Source organism: Equus przewalskii, chromosome 29 (genome assembly GCF_037783145.1).
Source record: "Equus przewalskii isolate Varuska chromosome 29, EquPr2, whole genome shotgun sequence".
In the NCBI taxonomy this organism is placed as follows: domain Eukaryota; kingdom Metazoa; phylum Chordata; class Mammalia; order Perissodactyla; family Equidae; genus Equus; species Equus przewalskii.
Genome location: NC_091859.1, coordinates 31037224 through 31054842, shown reverse-complemented (window position 1 = coordinate 31054842; position 17619 = coordinate 31037224). Strand labels below are relative to the sequence as shown.

At 51.2% G+C, this 17619-nt stretch overlaps 1 protein-coding gene and 1 long non-coding RNA gene across 7 annotated transcripts in view; one reads left to right on the top strand and one right to left on the bottom strand.

Moving 5' to 3' along the window:
• Nucleotides 1-17619, bottom strand: part of ABTB3 (ankyrin repeat and BTB domain containing 3) — a 301232-nt gene that overhangs the window by 64498 nt on the left and 219115 nt on the right. For all 4 annotated transcript variants that reach the window (XM_070600630.1, XM_070600632.1, XM_070600631.1 and 1 more), the window contains exon 4: nucleotides 7654-7806. In XM_070600630.1, the coding sequence (XP_070456731.1) occupies nucleotides 7654-7806 (153 nt within the window). The remainder of the gene's footprint in view (nucleotides 1-7653; nucleotides 7807-17619) is intronic.
• The window catches only part of LOC139080370 (uncharacterized), a 35291-nt gene that overhangs the window by 16687 nt on the left and 985 nt on the right, over nucleotides 1-17619 (top strand). For 2 of the 3 annotated variants that reach the window (XR_011534841.1, XR_011534839.1), the window contains one exon: nucleotides 240-1366. This is a non-coding gene — a long non-coding RNA (uncharacterized lncRNA). Of the gene's footprint in view, nucleotides 1-239; nucleotides 1367-9993; nucleotides 10184-17619 lie in introns of those variants that run through there. The other variant, XR_011534840.1, reaches the window with a different exon arrangement.

Below are 17619 nucleotides of genomic sequence, written 5' to 3'. Positions count from 1 at the left end.
TCACACGTACATACTACAAAATCCAGCAGTCAAGTCAGTTTCCCTCCCGTCTCTGTCCCCCGGGCGACGGGTTGAATTAGGTTCCCTAAAAAGATATGTTGAAGCCCTAACCCACCTCTCCCCCTCCGCCCTGTACCTGTGAATGTCACTTTATTTGGAAATAGGGTCTTTGTACATGATATCAAGTTAAGATGAGGTCATTAGGGTGGGTCCTAATCCAATGACTGGTATCCTTATAGGAAGATGAAAATCTGGCCAGAGACACAGGGGGAAGCCGTGTGAAGAAGGAGGCAGACGGGAGTTAGGTTGCCACGAGCCCAGGCAGGCCTGGAGCTACAAGAAGCTGGAAGAGCAAAGGAAGGACCCTTTCCTTGAGGCTTCAAAGGGAGCGTGGCCCTGCCGACACCTTGATTTTGGACTTTTAGCCTCTGGATCTGTGAGACCGTAAATGCCTGTTGTTTTCAGCCCTCCGGTCTGTGGTACTTTGTCACAGCGGCCACAGGAACCCGAGTCACCCCGTTTTCCAATTACGATGTTGGTTATCGGTTTCATATCTACCCTTCCAGGGACCGCCGGACTGCGGATAGCAAACACGCACGTGTACATTCCACACAAGGGTGACGTGTTATACACTAGTCTGTGTGGTCATTTTCACTGGATCACACCCCCCCGGGCTATTTAAGAGAATTGTGGTGAAATATACATAACATAAAATTTAACATTTTAACCATTTTTAAGTGTGCAGTTCTGTGGCATGAAGTACTTTCACAGGAACCATCGCCACCAGCCATCTCCAGAACTTTTCATCTTCCCAAAGCGGAACTCTGTATCCATGGTACATTAACTCTGCATGGCCTTATACCTGCCACCTCCAGCCCACCAGGGCCATCTCTGACACTTCGCACTCCCTCACGTCCCATTCATCGCCAAGTCCTGCTGCCTGCACCTCCGCTGTTTCTCCAGCATCCTTCCCTATCCTTCCATCCTCGCTGCTTCTGCCTTAGTCCTCCTGTCAGCATCTCTCACCTGGATGCCTACAGCAGCTTCCTGACTCCAGGCCCCCTCCCCGCTCACCTCAGCCCATTTTCCATGCCACCACCAGCCCCTCTTTCTAAAATACAAAACTGATATTGCTTCCCTGCTTAATAACGTGCGGTGGTTCCCCACAGGATCTAGTCCAAATTCTTTGGCATGGCGTAGAAGACCCTCCGTGGGCGGAATTTAACCCAGCTTTCCATGCTGTGTTCAATGTCTGGCCCAGGGCCGGGCCCACAGGAGGCGCTCAGAGCAGTGTGGGTTGAACCCTATGTTCTTGGTTTGAATTCCTTGTTTCTTCCAATACATGTTCCTGCCTTCAGGCCTCTGCATATGTGGTTCCGTCTGTGTGGACTTATTTTTCCAGTGCCATTTCTGCTCTCCTCTCCTGTCTTCACCTTCTTTACCTGATAAATGTGTTTATTCTTCAGGATTCAGATCAAACAGTACCTCTTGCATTTCTAGCTCTCTCAGACCTACTGCCTTATATTAGAGCATTTACCAGAATTTTCTGTAGTTACTTTGACGTCTCTGCTCCCACTTCACCCCCAGTGTAACTCATAGTAGGCCAGCCACATAGTAGGTGCTTGGAATGTGCCTGCTAAGTGCAGGCCTGCCTTGCCAGCTCAGCTCCTGGAGCAGGCTCCGTGGCCTGTCCCTGACACTGTTAGGGAAGGACAGTTGAGCTGCAAAGCGACTCCCCTGGGGTCAGGGAGCAGGCAGTTTCCAGTCTTGCAGGAGGCGCTAATGCACTGACATCGGTGCGGGGGCAGCGTGGATTTCACATCTGCTGGAGGTGAAGCGGGGGTTGGCGTTCCTAAGCCCCACTTCCATGCTGGCCCAGCTAGAGAGGCCGTGGGGAGCTGTAGGATTTGTCCTGAGCCTGGGAGGGACAAGGACACTCAGCGGGGGAGGAGAGAGCAGTTCCTGACCCTGTGAGAGGCTGGGAGCTTTCCCAGGCCCACAGAGCCATGTGCCAGGCCCAGGTGCTCAGTCTCTGCAGGTGATCTGAGAGAGAGAACAGGGAGGCCCCGGGTCTGAATTCAGGGGTCAATGTGGACGTGACCGAAGGAAATGGCTGGCATGGATGTGGCTCCAGATCCCCTACCCCCAGTTGTCCCCATAAGCCCCGGGCCATGATAGCAAGTATTTCTCTAAAGCAGGAGTGTGACACTGTCCCTTCCCCTCCAAGGCCTGGAGATGCTCTCTGAACACCTGGTCAGTGTGTTCCTCCCTCCTCAATTCCTCTCTACCCCACATCTGTTTTACTTTCTTTATAGTACTCAGACTGTGAAATTATCTCGCTCATCTGTTCGTTATTATTATCTGTGTCTCCCCAGCAGCACTTAAGTCCTGGGGACTCTGTCCCCTCTGAGCCCAGAACAAGACCGGGCACCATACAGACATGGGAAGGGATGGATGGAGAGCATGTCGCCTCCTGACACCAAGAGCTGGAATTCCCTTCATCTGGGAGACCCGCCTCTTAACGGGTCACAGGTGTTTACAGGAACAAGGGCCAGCAGCTCCTGGGGCATGGGGCCTGTCTCCCTCGTGAGTCGGTGGCCACCAGATGCTGTGGCCCTCTGGGTCCAGCTGGGTCTTCCCTGATTTGGTATGCTTGGCCCCCCGCCCAGGGCCTGGTGGGCCATCAGCACCCCGTACATGTTTGGTAAACGAACTCCAAGTTCCAGCAGTCATTACAGGGCTGTGTTAGAGGCACCAGAGTTTCAATTCACTTGCTGTTATGGAACAACCTTCACCTTAGAACCCAGTTGGACCCACACTGGACAAATAACAAAAGCTATTAACCTCAAAGGTGCCCAGGAGACATGGAAAGTGCTAAAGGTAGCACATCAAACAGCAGTGCCATTGGTGACATTCACATGTGACTCCATACTGAGGTTCCCCACCCCGTGAAACAGCTGTCACCCCGTCTTTACAGGAGATGAACCTAGCCCTGTGAGATGGGCGAGGCGACTTGCCCAACGTCACCTGCTAGAAAGCAGCAGAACCAAATGACAGCATCTAGTGTGGGGTCTGGCACTTAGTATGTGTTCAGTAAACATAATGAAAGAGTGAAGGAAAGAACGAATGACCGGGGTGTCCCGAGTCCCAGCCTGACACTCTTTGTACCTCGCTACCCCAAAACTGATCCGTCCCGGGACAGCTCAAAATGTGGTTTGAACTTAAGAAAGACTTGCAGAAAGGTGAACCATTTCCTGGAGCATGCTCATGGTTCTAACAACTCCCAAATCCTGCTGGTAGGTGCTGTTTATCAGCTAAGAGAGGATCTGAGAACACCCCTCACTACCTTTATTTTAACATGGCCTCACTCTGGAGCAGAAAAACCTCCTCTTACAAATAAGGGAAAAACGATAGTGCGTACTCTTCGTATTTCAGAAATGTTTCAAAGCCAATGGCTAGTAAGGCAATGTGCAAACCCTGCCAGGATATATTACCGGTGCCTTCCTTTAGTCTACTGTGCCTCTCCCCGACCTCCCAAAAGACAGGAAAAAGAAAAGAAGAAAAAAGGCTGGGAGCCGGCCCGGTGGTGCAGTGGTTAAGTTCACACGGTCCACTTCGGTGGCCCGGGGTTCACCGGTTTGGATCCTGGGTGCGGACCTACACACTGCTCATCAAGCCATGCTGCCACAGGCATCCCGCATATAAAATAGAGGAAGATGGGCACGGATGCTAGCTCAGGGCCAGTCTTCCTCAGCAAAAAGAGGAGGACTGGTGGTGAATGTTAACTCAGGGCTAATCTTCCTCAATGAAAAGAAAAGAAAAGAAGAAAAGAAAAGGAAAGAAAAGAAAAAGGCTGAATTTCCCAGGTTTAGATTATCTGTCACTTTAATTAAGGAAGAATAAATGGGTCACCCCTGTCAGCTTACAAACCACAGCCACATCAAATGGTGCTCCTTTAGAACAAACCCGATCACTGTGGTGAGGCTTTACTGTAACTGAATAAAGACAAAAGCAGAGCTCAGGCAGCATTTGGCCAAGGTCACTCTGAAAATCAATGGCAGCGCTAGCGTCAGACCTGGGAACCCTTGACCCTGGTTGCTCTGCCCAGCTGGTATCCAGGCTGCCTCCCACCAGGAAACCTCGGCCAGCTGGTAGGTAATTATATGTGCTAATATTCACTGACACTCTGGCCGCCAACACCATGTGCCAAGTTCTTGCATTTACTAGAACGCCAAACTGCCCCCATCTTTCTAGGGCTGTTTATTTAGAGAGGGGAGCTCAGCTCGGACTGACTCAGAACTAGAAACCTGCTTGGCAACATCGAAGACGAATGTCTGGGAGGGCAGAGACAAGGGGGCTGTATTTTCACCTCCACTCGCCAAGTCCTCATTCTAGACCTCATGTGCCTCACTGTAGCTGTGTGGCCTTGGACAAGTTTCAGAACCTCAATGAGCCTCAGCCTTCCTCTCTGTAAAATGGGATAATAAAGTCTGTCTTGCACAGTGATTGGAGACAGCTCACCCCGAAAACTGTTGGTGCAGGCATGCTGTCGGTGTCTGATACCTACTTGTTGGATATCTAAATGAACAAAACTTCTTTGATCTTGTTTCCTGCCAACTGGAGACAGCAATTCCTCCTTCATGTCACATTAAATGAAATTGGAAAACACATGTATAGACGTATCTATATGCAGCCTGATCTGAAAAATAGGTACTCTTTTTTTTTTAAAAAAAAAACTGGTTCATTCTTTCATGTACTGAATTTAGTCTAGTTAATGGAACTTGTATGTCTTATGCTTCTAATTTACAGAAGCTAACAACATACTATAATTTAGTTTTCTCTGTGAAGATGATTTCCAAACTTGATGAAAATTTAGCTGGAACAAAGTGTGTTTTCTACACACAAACCATCATTCTGGAGTCAAATGAGTCAAGAATTGAGAGAGAAATGACAAAAAATAGCCTAGAGACTCAAAGGCAAGTGACTTTCTTTTGTTTCCCTGCTCTGAACGCATCCTTCACACGCACACCCTGAATGCCAAGGGCTGAGGCCGCACACTGGACGGACGCTGAAATTGAATTTCCTTGGTGTGATTGTCAGAACGACACACACTCATCACTAGACCGTGTGGTAAACGCTCCATGCTGGAGGAGGGGCGTAGAGATGGACAGTGGCCCTTGATGCTCAAGTTCAGTCTATGGCGTTAGGATAAGAGATAGAAGCATCTGGAAGACAGTTATCAGCATCCTTCAAGAGGGCTGAGTCTAGGTCTGGGGCTGGGGACCAAAAAAAATTGCTTCTATCTTTGGGTGTCTGATATCTGGCTTCTGACTCTCATTTAATATCTCTATGATGTTGGGAGAGTTACCTAATCTTGCTGGGCCTTGATTTCTTCCTCTGTAAAATGGGACAACACCACTTTCCTGGATAACAACAGTGTTCGTTTTGAGGCTCACACGAGAAAGTGTCAAAAGCCTTTAAGGATTATCAAGCAGTACCTGGGGAGAAGCCTCCATCACTATGTCAGGGATAGTCGAGACTTGGGGCAATTTTAGCTAATTTTAGTTAAATTTAATTTTAGCAAATTTAGCTAGCTAATGACAACCATGTCGTGAGCACTTCTTTCCTTTCAGGCATTGTCATGACCCCACTTTGGGCTTGCACCAACCTCTGATGGGGGCTGCTATTATTATGTCCATGTTACAGGTGGGGAAATTAAGGTCCAGAGAGGTTAGCTAGCTTGCCCAAGGTTGCACAGCTAATTAACAGTGGGGGTGGGATTTGGACCCAGGCAATGGGACTCGGGAGGCCAGTATCCTAACTTTATGCTGTGGGGTCTCCTGAGAGCATGACACACAAGGAGAACCTTGTCAGCAAGAGTTAAGGAAACATGGTATTTCCCCAGCAGCCAGCAGCCTTAACTTCTGATGCGAGGAGAGCTGGAGTGCCAAGGTCGTCCCAGGGTGCAGTTGGGGACAGTGAGCAGGGGTGGGGGGGAGCGAGCCTGCAGGTAGGGTGCCACGTCCAGGACACAGGAGCAGGAGAGTCTGGTGGGCAGAGGGATGGGCCTTGGAGTCTGAGCCACAAGGATCTTGGCCCTGGCACCTCCACCTGCAAACACCAACAGTTGCCTAATCTGTAAATGGCAAGATTGGACGAACCTCAGAAAGCTGGCGGGGATTAAAGTCAATTTCTTGTTGCAATTGATAACTGGCACATAGTAGGTGCTCAATAAATGGCTGCTCCCTAGCCTCTCCTTGAGACCTGCCAATACTCTAGGTGACAAAGTGTAAAGGATGGTGGCACAGCCAAAAACCACCCAGACAGAAACCTGAGGATAGGACAACTCAATGGTCACACCTATGGGCCTGTGGGTCTGGGCTGCCTCAATTCATATCCTGGCTCCAACACTTACAAGTCCCATGACCCTGGGCACATTACTTAACCTATCTGTGCCTCAGTTTCCTTACCTGTAAAGTGGGCATAACAAAGGTACCCACGTCACAGGGTTTGGGGAATATTAGATACAACTGTGTAGAGTGCTCAGAGCAGCCCCCAGCGATGGAAGCACTCAATAAATGTTAGCAATGATGACTTCCATCAGCCCCTGCATGTTCTTGGGCTGGGGGGCATCTCTGGGCTTCCAGTAGGCTATGCTTATACTGCAAACCCTCCATTTCCTTGTGGACTCCCGGTCAGATCCTGGGAGGGCGGAACTCCTGCAGCCTGGCCACGTGATTGGGCTGGATGAACTTTAGAGGAGGGGCAGTTTCTCAGGTGGGGCGTGGGGATGTGGACGTGGTGACAATGACCACCTGGAAAACAGCACAGGGAGTCAGGAAAGTGCATACACGTGCGCGCACACACACAAACACCCCCCTCAGTTTCTGTGCTTTTTGCATTTAGAGCCAGGTTTTGACTCAGCTGAGTCGTTGTTTTATTTCTTCTGCTTTGGATAAAAATGAGCCCCCATGCATGGGGTCCCTGAGGGGCCCATGATAATTCCCACGCTGATGGAGGAGAGACCTGGATACAGGTGTGAGAATTAGAGAGTGGGGTTTTGGGGGCCTTGGCTACAGCCCTGAAGCTCTGGGGGCCTCAGGTTCCCCACCTGCTAATGAGATCACAGTAGGGCGTCCAGCTTGTTTGCAAGAATTCCCTCCCCACGCATGTGAAAAAGCAAGGCACTCTCTTATCCAGCTAGAAATTTTACTCTGCAACGTTTTGTTGGAAAACTACAGGAAGACCATAATTTACTTCTTGTGCAAAAGGTAGGTGGGTGGCGAGAGAGAATACAAATAGAAAGAATAGGAATAGGAACAAGGCACACTCATATCTTGTAATCGAAGAATCGGAGCATTCCCACATAGCCTGGCTTCTGCCCCCCATCCCTGGAACTCGAGGGACCTGCTTATTGTTAAGCCCGCGTCTGTTTTTAAACCAGCGGAGCCCGGATCTCAGCAGGGGCAATGTCTGCTGGGCGCAAACCGCCCGGGAGGACTCGGATTGGAGGGGAGGATGCAATGGGTGCGGAGCCTGCGGCCTGCCCGCGGCCCTCCCTCCCGGGGGCGGGCTGGGCGTGCCGGACAGCGCGCCCCCTCCTGCGCCCGGCCCGTCGCCGTCCCATCCCCGGAGCGCGGTCCGCGGCCCTACCTGAGCTGGCGCGGCTCGCAGTCCACGCCGGGCAGCAGCAGCCGGGCCGCCTGGCGGACGTCGTCGCTGTCCATGGAGAAGCTGCGGCGGTGGCCGGCGTGCGCCACGGCCACCCGGATCCACTCCATGAGCGGCGGCAGCACGAGGAAGGGCCTGCAGCGGGGGAGCGATGGAGACGCGTTAGGGCGCCCGGCGCGGGGCTGCCGGCTCGGCCCCACCCCCTGCTCGTCGCCGATCCCCCCCACCCCGCTTTCCCTGGAGACCCTGCCTCTGTGTTCCGGAGCGGTGGGAGAGCCTTTGGAGACATCCCGAGCGCACCGGAGAGCTCGGGGCAGGTTCTCCCGAGTCTTTGGGCCTCAGTTTCCTCATCTGTAAAAGGGGATAGTGTGACTGTGAACGGATACGATGTGACTGTCCTGCTAGTATTCTCTCCCTCGGAGATCATGTGGACCTAAATGAGATGAGTCACTTAAAGCGCCAAGCACAGAGGCTGGTGCTCAGCAGAGACCTCCCCAGACGCCTAGGGTTATCAGTACTTGGGGCTCCCCATTCTGGACCCACTCCTAAGGTGTTCTCCAACTCCCCCTTCCCCACCCCAGCCTGCTCCCTGTCATCCTTCTGGAGCTTTCCCAGGCCTCAGCTCGGCCCAGGCACCCTGCTGCCAACAAGCTTTTGCACCTGGAAAAGGCGCAGAGAGAGCCAAGTCAACAGGCAGCCTTCCCGGAGAGCCAGGCCGGCAAGCAGCCCCGTCAAGCCACCAAAGTGGGGTTTTGGGAGCCTTGGCTACAGCCCTGAAGCTCTGGGGGCCTCAGGTTCCCCACCTGCTAATGAGATCACAGTAGGGCGTCCAGCTTGTTTGCAAGAATTAACTGAGACAACGCCTATGGTTGGACTATGACTTTCTAAGTCTAATACATTTGTGCCATCTTTCTGTTCTTCCAGTGATGAGGAGAAACTCTGTCCTCACATTAGGATTATGGGGGGAGGGGAGGAGCTTTTGAAATATACTGACACTGGATTCCTAGCCCAGGAATTCTGACTTAATTCATCTAGGATGGAGGAATTAAAACCTCCCCTATGTGAACGTATTGTGCATCGGAATTATGTGGAGGGCCTGCTAGCATACAGATTGCTGGGCCCCACCCCCAGAGGCTCTCACTCAGTAGATCAGGGGAAGTGGCCAAGAATCTGCATTTCCAATAAGTTCCTGGGTGATGCTGGTGCTGCTGTGCTGGGGGCCACACTCAAAGAACTTCTGCTCTGAAGTATTGTTAGAGGGCCTGGGAATCAGCCGGTGTGTGTGTGTGTTAAAACGCAGACTCTCTCCAGAGATGCTGATTGCACAGTCCACGAACATCATTTTAATAAGCAGCTCCTATGATACTGATCTAGGTAGAACAAGGACCACACTTTGAGAAACACACTCAAAAAGGTTTCCTGGCATTCAGCAGGGTTGCAAGTGCTAGGGTGCAAAGTTTAAGGAGGCCAGGTCATGCAAATATGTTCTAAGCACTTCTCCTGCCTCACCCTGGCCCTGGTGCTGCCATTCAGTCTGGCAGGGTTGCCATGGGAGTGACAAGAGGGTGGTGAATAGAGGGTTTACGGGATGCAGATGTCAGGAGCTTCCCACCACGTTTTTGATGGCAGGTTCCAGTTTTCCTAGGGAGCAACCTATTTCTCCGACGTTAATATTCAACAGCTAGGTCTTTTACATTCATCTCATTTAATCCTATTCATGATCTCATCTAAATGCTTAGGCCCAACCTACAGGCTCGTTATGATTATTGCCCATCTTCTAGACCAGGAGAATGAAGTTTATTGAGGTTGTCACGTGCCCTGGATCACAAGGTTAGCAAGTATGAGAGCTGGGAATGAGACCCGAGTCATTTGCCCATGTGATACTGACATCCTCTTGTCCAACTTCCCAGCATGCACTCTGTTACCCAGCATGCACTTGGTACCCCAGGGGAGCTGACCTGGTCATGGACCCTTGATGGCATGGCCATGTGCACTCTCACTCCCGCAGCTCAGTTCCCTATCTGTAAGGCTTCCAGCCCTTTCAAAGTCTAGACCCCACTTAACCTTCAAACCACAGTTCAAATCCCACCTAAACATTTCTTTTGATGACTGCACCTCACAAGGACCCCTCCTGTGGTAGACTGCACCCCACTGGCCTTACCTGCTGTAGATGTCCCACTAGAATGTCAACTCCACAGGGGCAGGGACTTGGGACTGCTGGGTTCCTGATGCAGCCCCAGCCCCAGAACTGTGCTGGCAGGCTGTGAGCACTTAATAAATCTTTGTTCATGAAACAGACTAAGATTTACCAATTTCTTACAGGGTGAAATGGATAAAATCGAGTTTCTGGACCCATGGACCTGTGGGGCAGACTCCCAGGGAATTGCTGCCTGCATCAGCCCGCTGCTTAGGCTGTCGCCCTCATTCTCTCCTTCTCTCCATCACCTAAACCGAATCAGGCATTCAATAAACACACACTGACTTGAAATTGAATTGGATTCTACTGTCTCAGGTGAGCAGGACTTATTTTTGTCCCCGTGTCTCCATTACTGGTGAAACCAGCCCGGAGTGCTCAGAGAGCTCCCCTCCGGGTTGCTTTTCAGAGGCAGCACCCCCACCCCAGTCCTGCGTTCCCTCTGCTCCGTGCCCCCAGCACAGCTCCCAGCTCCCAGTCCTGGGGGGCGGGGTCTCTAGCACAGACTGCCCTTCGGCTGGCGTGTTTCCTGTTAGATGCAGGCCCGGGGCACAGCCAGCTCCTCATGAATACTAAAGAGGAGGAAAAGAGGCTGTGCTGCCTTCAGAATAACACCTTTACCAAGACAGCTGGCGAGCACCAGAATAAGAAACCTTGAACCCCAGGATTCCAGCCTCCTCTGCAATCTTCTACGTACCTATTCCCCCCTTTCAACACTTGCCTTTTTTCCGTCACTCTGACCTCAATAGTTTATAAGCTTATGAATTCTTTGCCAGCAACTCATTTAAAAATCTTCTTATCCTGTCTACTTAGAGGGAAAAAATAGTATTATTTGTGATGTTTCTTTTGCAGGATTTGGAGATGGGAAAGAATTCTAGGGCTTTGTATTAAGATCGCGTTCACCTTATATATTTTTAAGAGAACAATGTTCTACTGGCTGCAGACTTTGTTCTGACGTTGTCTGTAGTGACTCAAACCCAGAGGAAGCTTGAAGGGCTCATGGCTTAGTGCAGTGGTTCTGAGCCTGTGTTCAATGTCAGAATCACGGGGAGAGTGTGTGAAAATTGCCAAGGCCCTGATTTCACCCCCAGAGTTTTGGTTGGATGGGTTGTGGGTGGGGCCCTGGGCATCTGCATTCTAAATAAGCCTTTCTGGAATTCTGGAGCAAGCCAGGTTTGAGAAACCCTGAACAGGTGGCCTGAGGTGAACAGAGGGGCACAGAGTCAACTCAAACAGGGCAGTGGCCATAGAAATCTTTGCTGGGGCGTTCGAAGAGAAGGTCAGTGGTGGTGGGACCAGAGAGAACATTCTAGAAGGGAAGAGAAAGCCCAGAGGGGCTTCTTGCAGGATCAGGAGAGCAAGTCAGCTCAGGAAGGTTGCTGGGCCCAGATTCAAGCAGGAGACGGAGAACATACATGGGTGGGGCCTCTAAGACAGTGAAAAGGGAGCTGGGGATGAAGGTGACCACCAAGACCTGAAAGGGAGTTTCACTGGGGAGGGGCTGGGTGCTAAAGAGGATGGTATGATTTGTGGGAGAAGCCCTAGGATCCTGCAGAACTGAATTCCAGTCCTGAATCTGCCAGGAGCTCAGGGGAGGGGGTCTGGCTCTGGCCTCTAAGCGTTGGGCTCTCAGCGTCTTCATCCGTAAAGTGGGTGGATTTGGATCCAATGGTCTATTTCAGGAGTCAGCTAACCTTTTCTGTAAAGGGCTGGAGAGTAAATATGTCAGGCTTTATGGGCCCTATGGTCTCTGTTGCATCCACTCACCTCTGCCATTGTAGTGAGAGATGCCACAGACAATACAAAGAGGAAAGAACCAAGAACACTCTAGTCTCCAAATCTGATGCGGTGGTCATAGTTGGCCAACCCTGGTCTACTTGGCTCCTTCCTACTCCAAAATTCTTTGATTCTATTAAAATAGTCAGCTGCCTGGGGGCTCAGGAAGAGTCTAGTGTGTGGAGCAGGGAAGTGCAAAGAAGCACGTGAAGGTGCTAGCGATGGAGAGAGAAACCTTTGAAGGGATTAGAAAATAAGACCCTCCCACAGAGAGGTCGTGGTTGGATTTGGGGAATACTAAGCCGCAGGTGTACCCAGAGGTACTATCTGCAAGGATAAAACCCAAACCCTGCCATGCGTGTGTAACTGACGCAGTGTAATCTATTAACGTCATTTATTCATCCAACTATCCTTCAGGGAGCACCCACGTTGCAGGCACGCTTCCAGGGACCGGGGATCGACAGGAGGACAGGACTCACCAGGTCCCTCCTCTCCTAGAGCTAACAGCCTAACAGGGGAGACAGATAGGAAACAAACCAACAAGTAATAAACCAATTATAAATTGTGATCAGTGCTGGGGTGTGAGGATAGAGAATAAGCAGGGTTGAGTGGGTGGTGGGAAGGCCTCTCTGAGGAGGTGACAAAACCTCAAAGATGTGTAGGAACTAGCCATATGTGAATGTGTGTGTAGACGGGATGAACATTCCAGGCGGCAGTAACAGACTGTGCAAAGGCCCTGAGGCAGAAACATCTTACAGCTCACCAAGAGCGTTCACATGCATCCTCTCCTATTTGTCCCTCCAGGGCAGGCGAGTGGCCAGGACATATGTAAGGAAGGATCACTATGTTAGGCTGAGAAATGGCCCCCAAACACATCAGGTCCTATTCCCTGAAACCTATGAATGTTGATGGCAAAAGAGACTCTGCAGATGTGGCTCAGTTAAGGATCTTCATTGCAGTGGTGAGGTACGTGGACCATACACTAAAGCTGGCAGTGAGGGCATCCACAGGGCTCTGGAATTCATCCAGATGCCTACACTGCCTTGTTCCTGAGGTCAGAGACAATACCTGATGATACGGGCTGAGTGTGTCCCCCCAAGATTCCTACATCGAAGGCTAACCGCCAGTGCCTCAGAATGTGACTATGAAAATGAGCCCATTAGGGTGGCCCCGATTCAGTATGACTGGCGTCCTTGTAGGAAGAGGAGATTAAGACACCCAGAGAGACGCCAGGGACGTGTGTGCACAGAGGGGGACCACATGAAAGACGCAGCAAGGGTGGCCAGAAAAATCCAAACCTGCCACACCTGGATCTTGGACTTCCAGCCTCCGGCCCTGTGGGAAAATAAATTTCTTTTGTTCAAGCCACCTAGTCTGTGTTAATTTGTTCTGGAAGTCCTGGCCGACGATACACCTGTGGTTTGACTGACGTCCTGCCCTGACCTTGAGGTTTTAGGCTGCAGTAGAGGAACTCCAACTGGAAGCTCAAACTCTTCCGTGAGCTGATGGTTTTGGCTCATTTCCTCCAACCTTGTGACCGCAGTGGATGAGTTCAAAGCCATTGGAGGCCACACAGCACAGAGGTGAGAACCTTGGGCTTTGCAGAGAGACTGACCAAGAGTTGGATTCCAAGTCCACCTTCTAGTTGTGTGACCTAGAACCAGGTATTTCAATTGTCATGCCTCAGTTGTCTTGTCAGGAAAATGGGCATGATAACAGTACCTACTTCAGAGGGTGTGGTTGGCTAAATAATGGCCCCCCAAAGATGTCCACATCCTGATCCCTGGCACCTGTGAATGTTACCTGATACGGCAAAATGGACTTTGCACCTGTGATTAGGTTAAGACTTTTGAGAAGACTATCTTGAATCACCCAGGTGGGTCCTAGATGCCATCACAGGGGTCCTCAGAAGAGGGTGGCAAGAAGGTCCAAGGAGACAGTAGGAGATGTGAGGACGGAAGCAAGAAGTTGGACCACTGCAAGAAAGGGGTCAGGAGCCAAGGCAGGCAGGCAGCCTCCAGAAGCCAGAAAAGGCAAGGACCACATTTTGCCCCGGAGCCTCCCGTAGGAGCCAGCCCCTAACTTTAGCTCGCTGAGTCTGATTTTGTATTTCTGACCCCCAGCACTGTCAGATAATAAATATGTGCTGTTGTAAGCCTCCGCGTTTGTAGCAACTTTTGCAGCAGCCACAGGAAACTAATTCAGAGGTGATTGTAGGAATTGAATGGGATGATGTACGGAGGCTGGCGCCTGGTACCAAGAAAGTGCTCAGTAAGTGGTAGCTGTTATCATTCTCATTACCAACGTGGTTTTTAGCATCTACTCAACCTTCTCTCTGCCAGATGGAGGAAAAGACCTTGTTACACAGAGCGAGGCAGAGGGACGTGCCTGTCACCCCTCTTGAAATCAAAGGAAACCTCTGCCCTTGCCACGCCTTTCCTTTATAAATTGCGGCCCTGACTTTTCATCTCTGTTATTTGTTGAGTCTTTCTTGGTCTGGGGAGGAATTTAGATGTTTGACTGTGGGTTAGGAAGCTCATCATTGCAGATACAGGGAGTGAAGGAAAGCAGCAAAATTGATAGTAGACACTCCCCAGGGCTGGTTTCTATAGCAATAGTCACTGTAATGTCACTGGATTTGTGGGCACCAAAGCTAGGAAGATGGCAGAGGCCAGAGGTGGCCACAGCTGTTACTATAGTGACAGTCCTACTGTGCAAAGTGTGGTCAGCCTGCCCATGAGGGTGGGTCCTGCAGACGGCTCCGAGGGGGAGGAGCCAAGGGGTATGTTCTAGGTCAGTGCTTCTCAAACATTAACGTGCGTAAGAATCATCTGGGATCTTGTTAAAATGCAGTTTCTGGTTCAGTGGGTCTGGGGCTGGACCCGATATTCTGCATTTCTAACAAGCTCCCAGGCAATGATGCAGCTGCCAGTCTATGGACCACATTTGGAGTAACCAGGCCCTAGGGAGTATTATGACTCATGCTAGAAACGGGGGAAGGTGAATTCTATGATTATTTTCAAGGGGAGAAAGTAAGGCCAGAAGTGAGAGAGCTGCTAGTGGGGCTGGAGGCCCAGGAGACGGTGGAATGGAAGAAGGAGCTAGTTTATACCTGGACCTCCTGATTGAAGTTGGGTGGTACATCGCATTGGCTGAGCCTAGTTCCCAAGCCTGAGCCAAGTTGCAAGGCAGGCTGGGAGAGCAAGAGTCAGGTGATGTCAGCCTCTATCGTGGGAGGCGGGTTCTGCCTCCTGCCAGAATTCTCCTTTAGTCTTCCAACCATCTTAGGAAACAGAATCTTTCAGTCTTGGGGAGTTTGTTCTGAACCAAGCACCCCTCTCATTGTCTAGTAGGTATCTGGTATTCATGCCAGTGCTTAGCATCATCCTGGGAATGTAAATGCTTAAAAAAATACACCTTGTGATGGTTAACTTTATGCATCAACTTGGCTAGGTCATAGTACCCAGATATGTGGTCAAGCCCTAGTCTGGATGTTGCTGTGGAGGTTTTTTTTTTCAGATGAGATGAATATTTAAATCAGTGGACTTTGAATAAGACACAATCGTCCACCATAAGGTGGGTCAGCCTCACCCAGTGACTTGGAGGCCCTAAGAGAAAAAAGACCAACCTCCTCTGAAGAACCGGGACTTCTGCCCGCTAAATGCCTTTGGATTCGAGCTGCAGCCTCGACCCTTCCCTGGGTCACACACACATCCTATCGGTTCTGTTTCTCTGGAGAACCCTAACACACACCCGAGACGCGTGTAAAAGGACTTAATCGCTGGCAGTGATGCAGCCTCCTCCTCCTAAACTGATTTCTGCCCCTTCACCGCCCTACACACTCGGCGCGGGCAGGGAGGAGCTTGGGGGCCGGATACTGGGAGGACCCTTTCCTGACACCCGGTGTGCACACACACACAGCTTGGGAACTGTGAAACAAGAGCATCACGGGTAGGGTGAACGCTTTCAGGGAACAGTAAGCCATTTTGCACCCAAAGGACAAGTCCTATGCAGTGGGAAAGTCAGTCCCATTAACGGGTGATTATATAAATTCCCTGACGTGGGGCGAGTGCCAAGGGGTATGGGGTGAGGAGGTGATTTCTGCTAACGGTGCCAGCAGGCGCATGTGACTGACCACGGAACCTTCTCTGGCTTCCCTGTCACATTCCGAAGAAGGTGACTTAGAGAGCTGGAGGCTGTAAACGGAGCGCTGAGGTCCAGGCAGGTTCAGGCAGAGCAAAAAATGCTCTCTGAATCACAAGGGTCCCCTCCCTGCCGACAACCCGCTGCTCGCCCCCAGCCCTCATCCTCCCCTCCCGTCCTGGACGGGAAGGGCTCCTCTGCCACCCATCCCCAACTCTGTTTCCCTGGGGACGTGGCTCCATCACTTCACTGCCTGCAGTCCCATAACTCTACTCCACCCCGTCTCGTACTTTCCCCTCTGCATTTAAGCATTCGACCTGCTCCCGTCTCTCACAATTTGCGTGGGAGAGGAGCAAAAACGATGGATTGTGGGAATTCACAGTCCTCCAGAGTTTCTGTCTAGTTCTCCATCTTTCCGGGGGGGGGGGGCTCAAAATCACCTGGGGGAACTGATTAAAATGCACATTCCCAGCTTCCTGCCCATTTGCTGGCTATATTAGTTCCCTGTGTCTGCTGTAACAAACTCCCACAGACGTGGTGCTTAATTCAACAGAAATGTCTTCTTTCACAGCGCTGGAGGCCGGGAGTCCAAGATCAAGGTGTCAGCAGGGCCGTGCTCCCTGCAGAGGACTTAGGGGAGAGCCCATTCCTTGCCTCCTTCCAGCTTTTGGTGGCTGCCAGCATTCCTTGGCTTGCGGCTACATCACTGTAATCTCCCCCTCTGTGTTTACACCACCTATTCCTCTTCTGTGTGTGTCAGATCTCCCTCTCTCTTATAAGGACGTGTGACTGGATTTATGGCCCACCCAGAGAATCCGGGATAATCTTGCTAGTCAAGACTCTTAACTGAACCACATCTGCAAAGAACTTTTTTCTTTATAAAATAACATTTATAGGTTGCAGGGCTTAGGATCTGGTATTTTGGGGGCCATGATTCAGCCCGCTACCCCTGGCATCAGCATCTAGTCTATTCTTTGCAGGGGTTTCTGACGACGCCCACCAATGGCTGAGACCCTCTGGCCTAGAGAATGCCGGCTCTGAGCTGCAGATGCTTGGCAGGCCCGAGGTCCTTCCTCACAGCCCACGCAGGGACCAGAAGGCCAGCCTGCCCTTCTCCCCTCTGGGCTGCTGGCTGCCAGCCTGGCTTAGGGGCCCAGAGGCCTCTGTGGTGGGAACCTGATCTCCAGCGGGTGGAATGATGGTGGGGCCCGGGATATAAATGGCCCTGGGAGGGGAGCCATGGCTTCAGAAGTGGGGAAGCCGCAGGCTCTGGTCGAGGCTGCCGCAGAAACTTCCTTGCAGCCTCGGGAACAAAGGATAAATATCTGGGAGGTGGCAGAGGCTGCATAGCTTCGTATCTTGGGAGCAGTGGCTCAAATAGCCTAAAAGGGCAGGGCCTGGCCTGATCAAGGCCAAGAGGCAAAGGTCAGGAGTGGGCTCTCAGGGGTCATCTGGGCCTGCCGCTGCCTCCAAAGGGATCATGATAAAGTCTGCAAAAGGCAGCACACGGCCTTACAAGGGAAACCACTGTGCCTTAGAATCTAGCACTGGTGGGGTGGAAAGGGCATGGACCCTGAAGACAGAAGGCCTTATGTTTGAACCTGGGCTCCATCACTTCCTAGCTGTGGGAGCTTGGGCGAGTTACTTAACTTCTCTGTGCCTCAGTTTCCTCATTTGTAAAACAGGAGAAGTAGTAAGGCCACCCCACAAGGCTGTTGTGAAGATTAAGCGAGAGAACTTCCGTAAGGTGCTTAGCACACAGTAAATGCTCAAAAAAGTTAGCTATTATAGAGGGCTCTTATATGCCAGGCACAGCACTGAGCATTTTTCTTTCA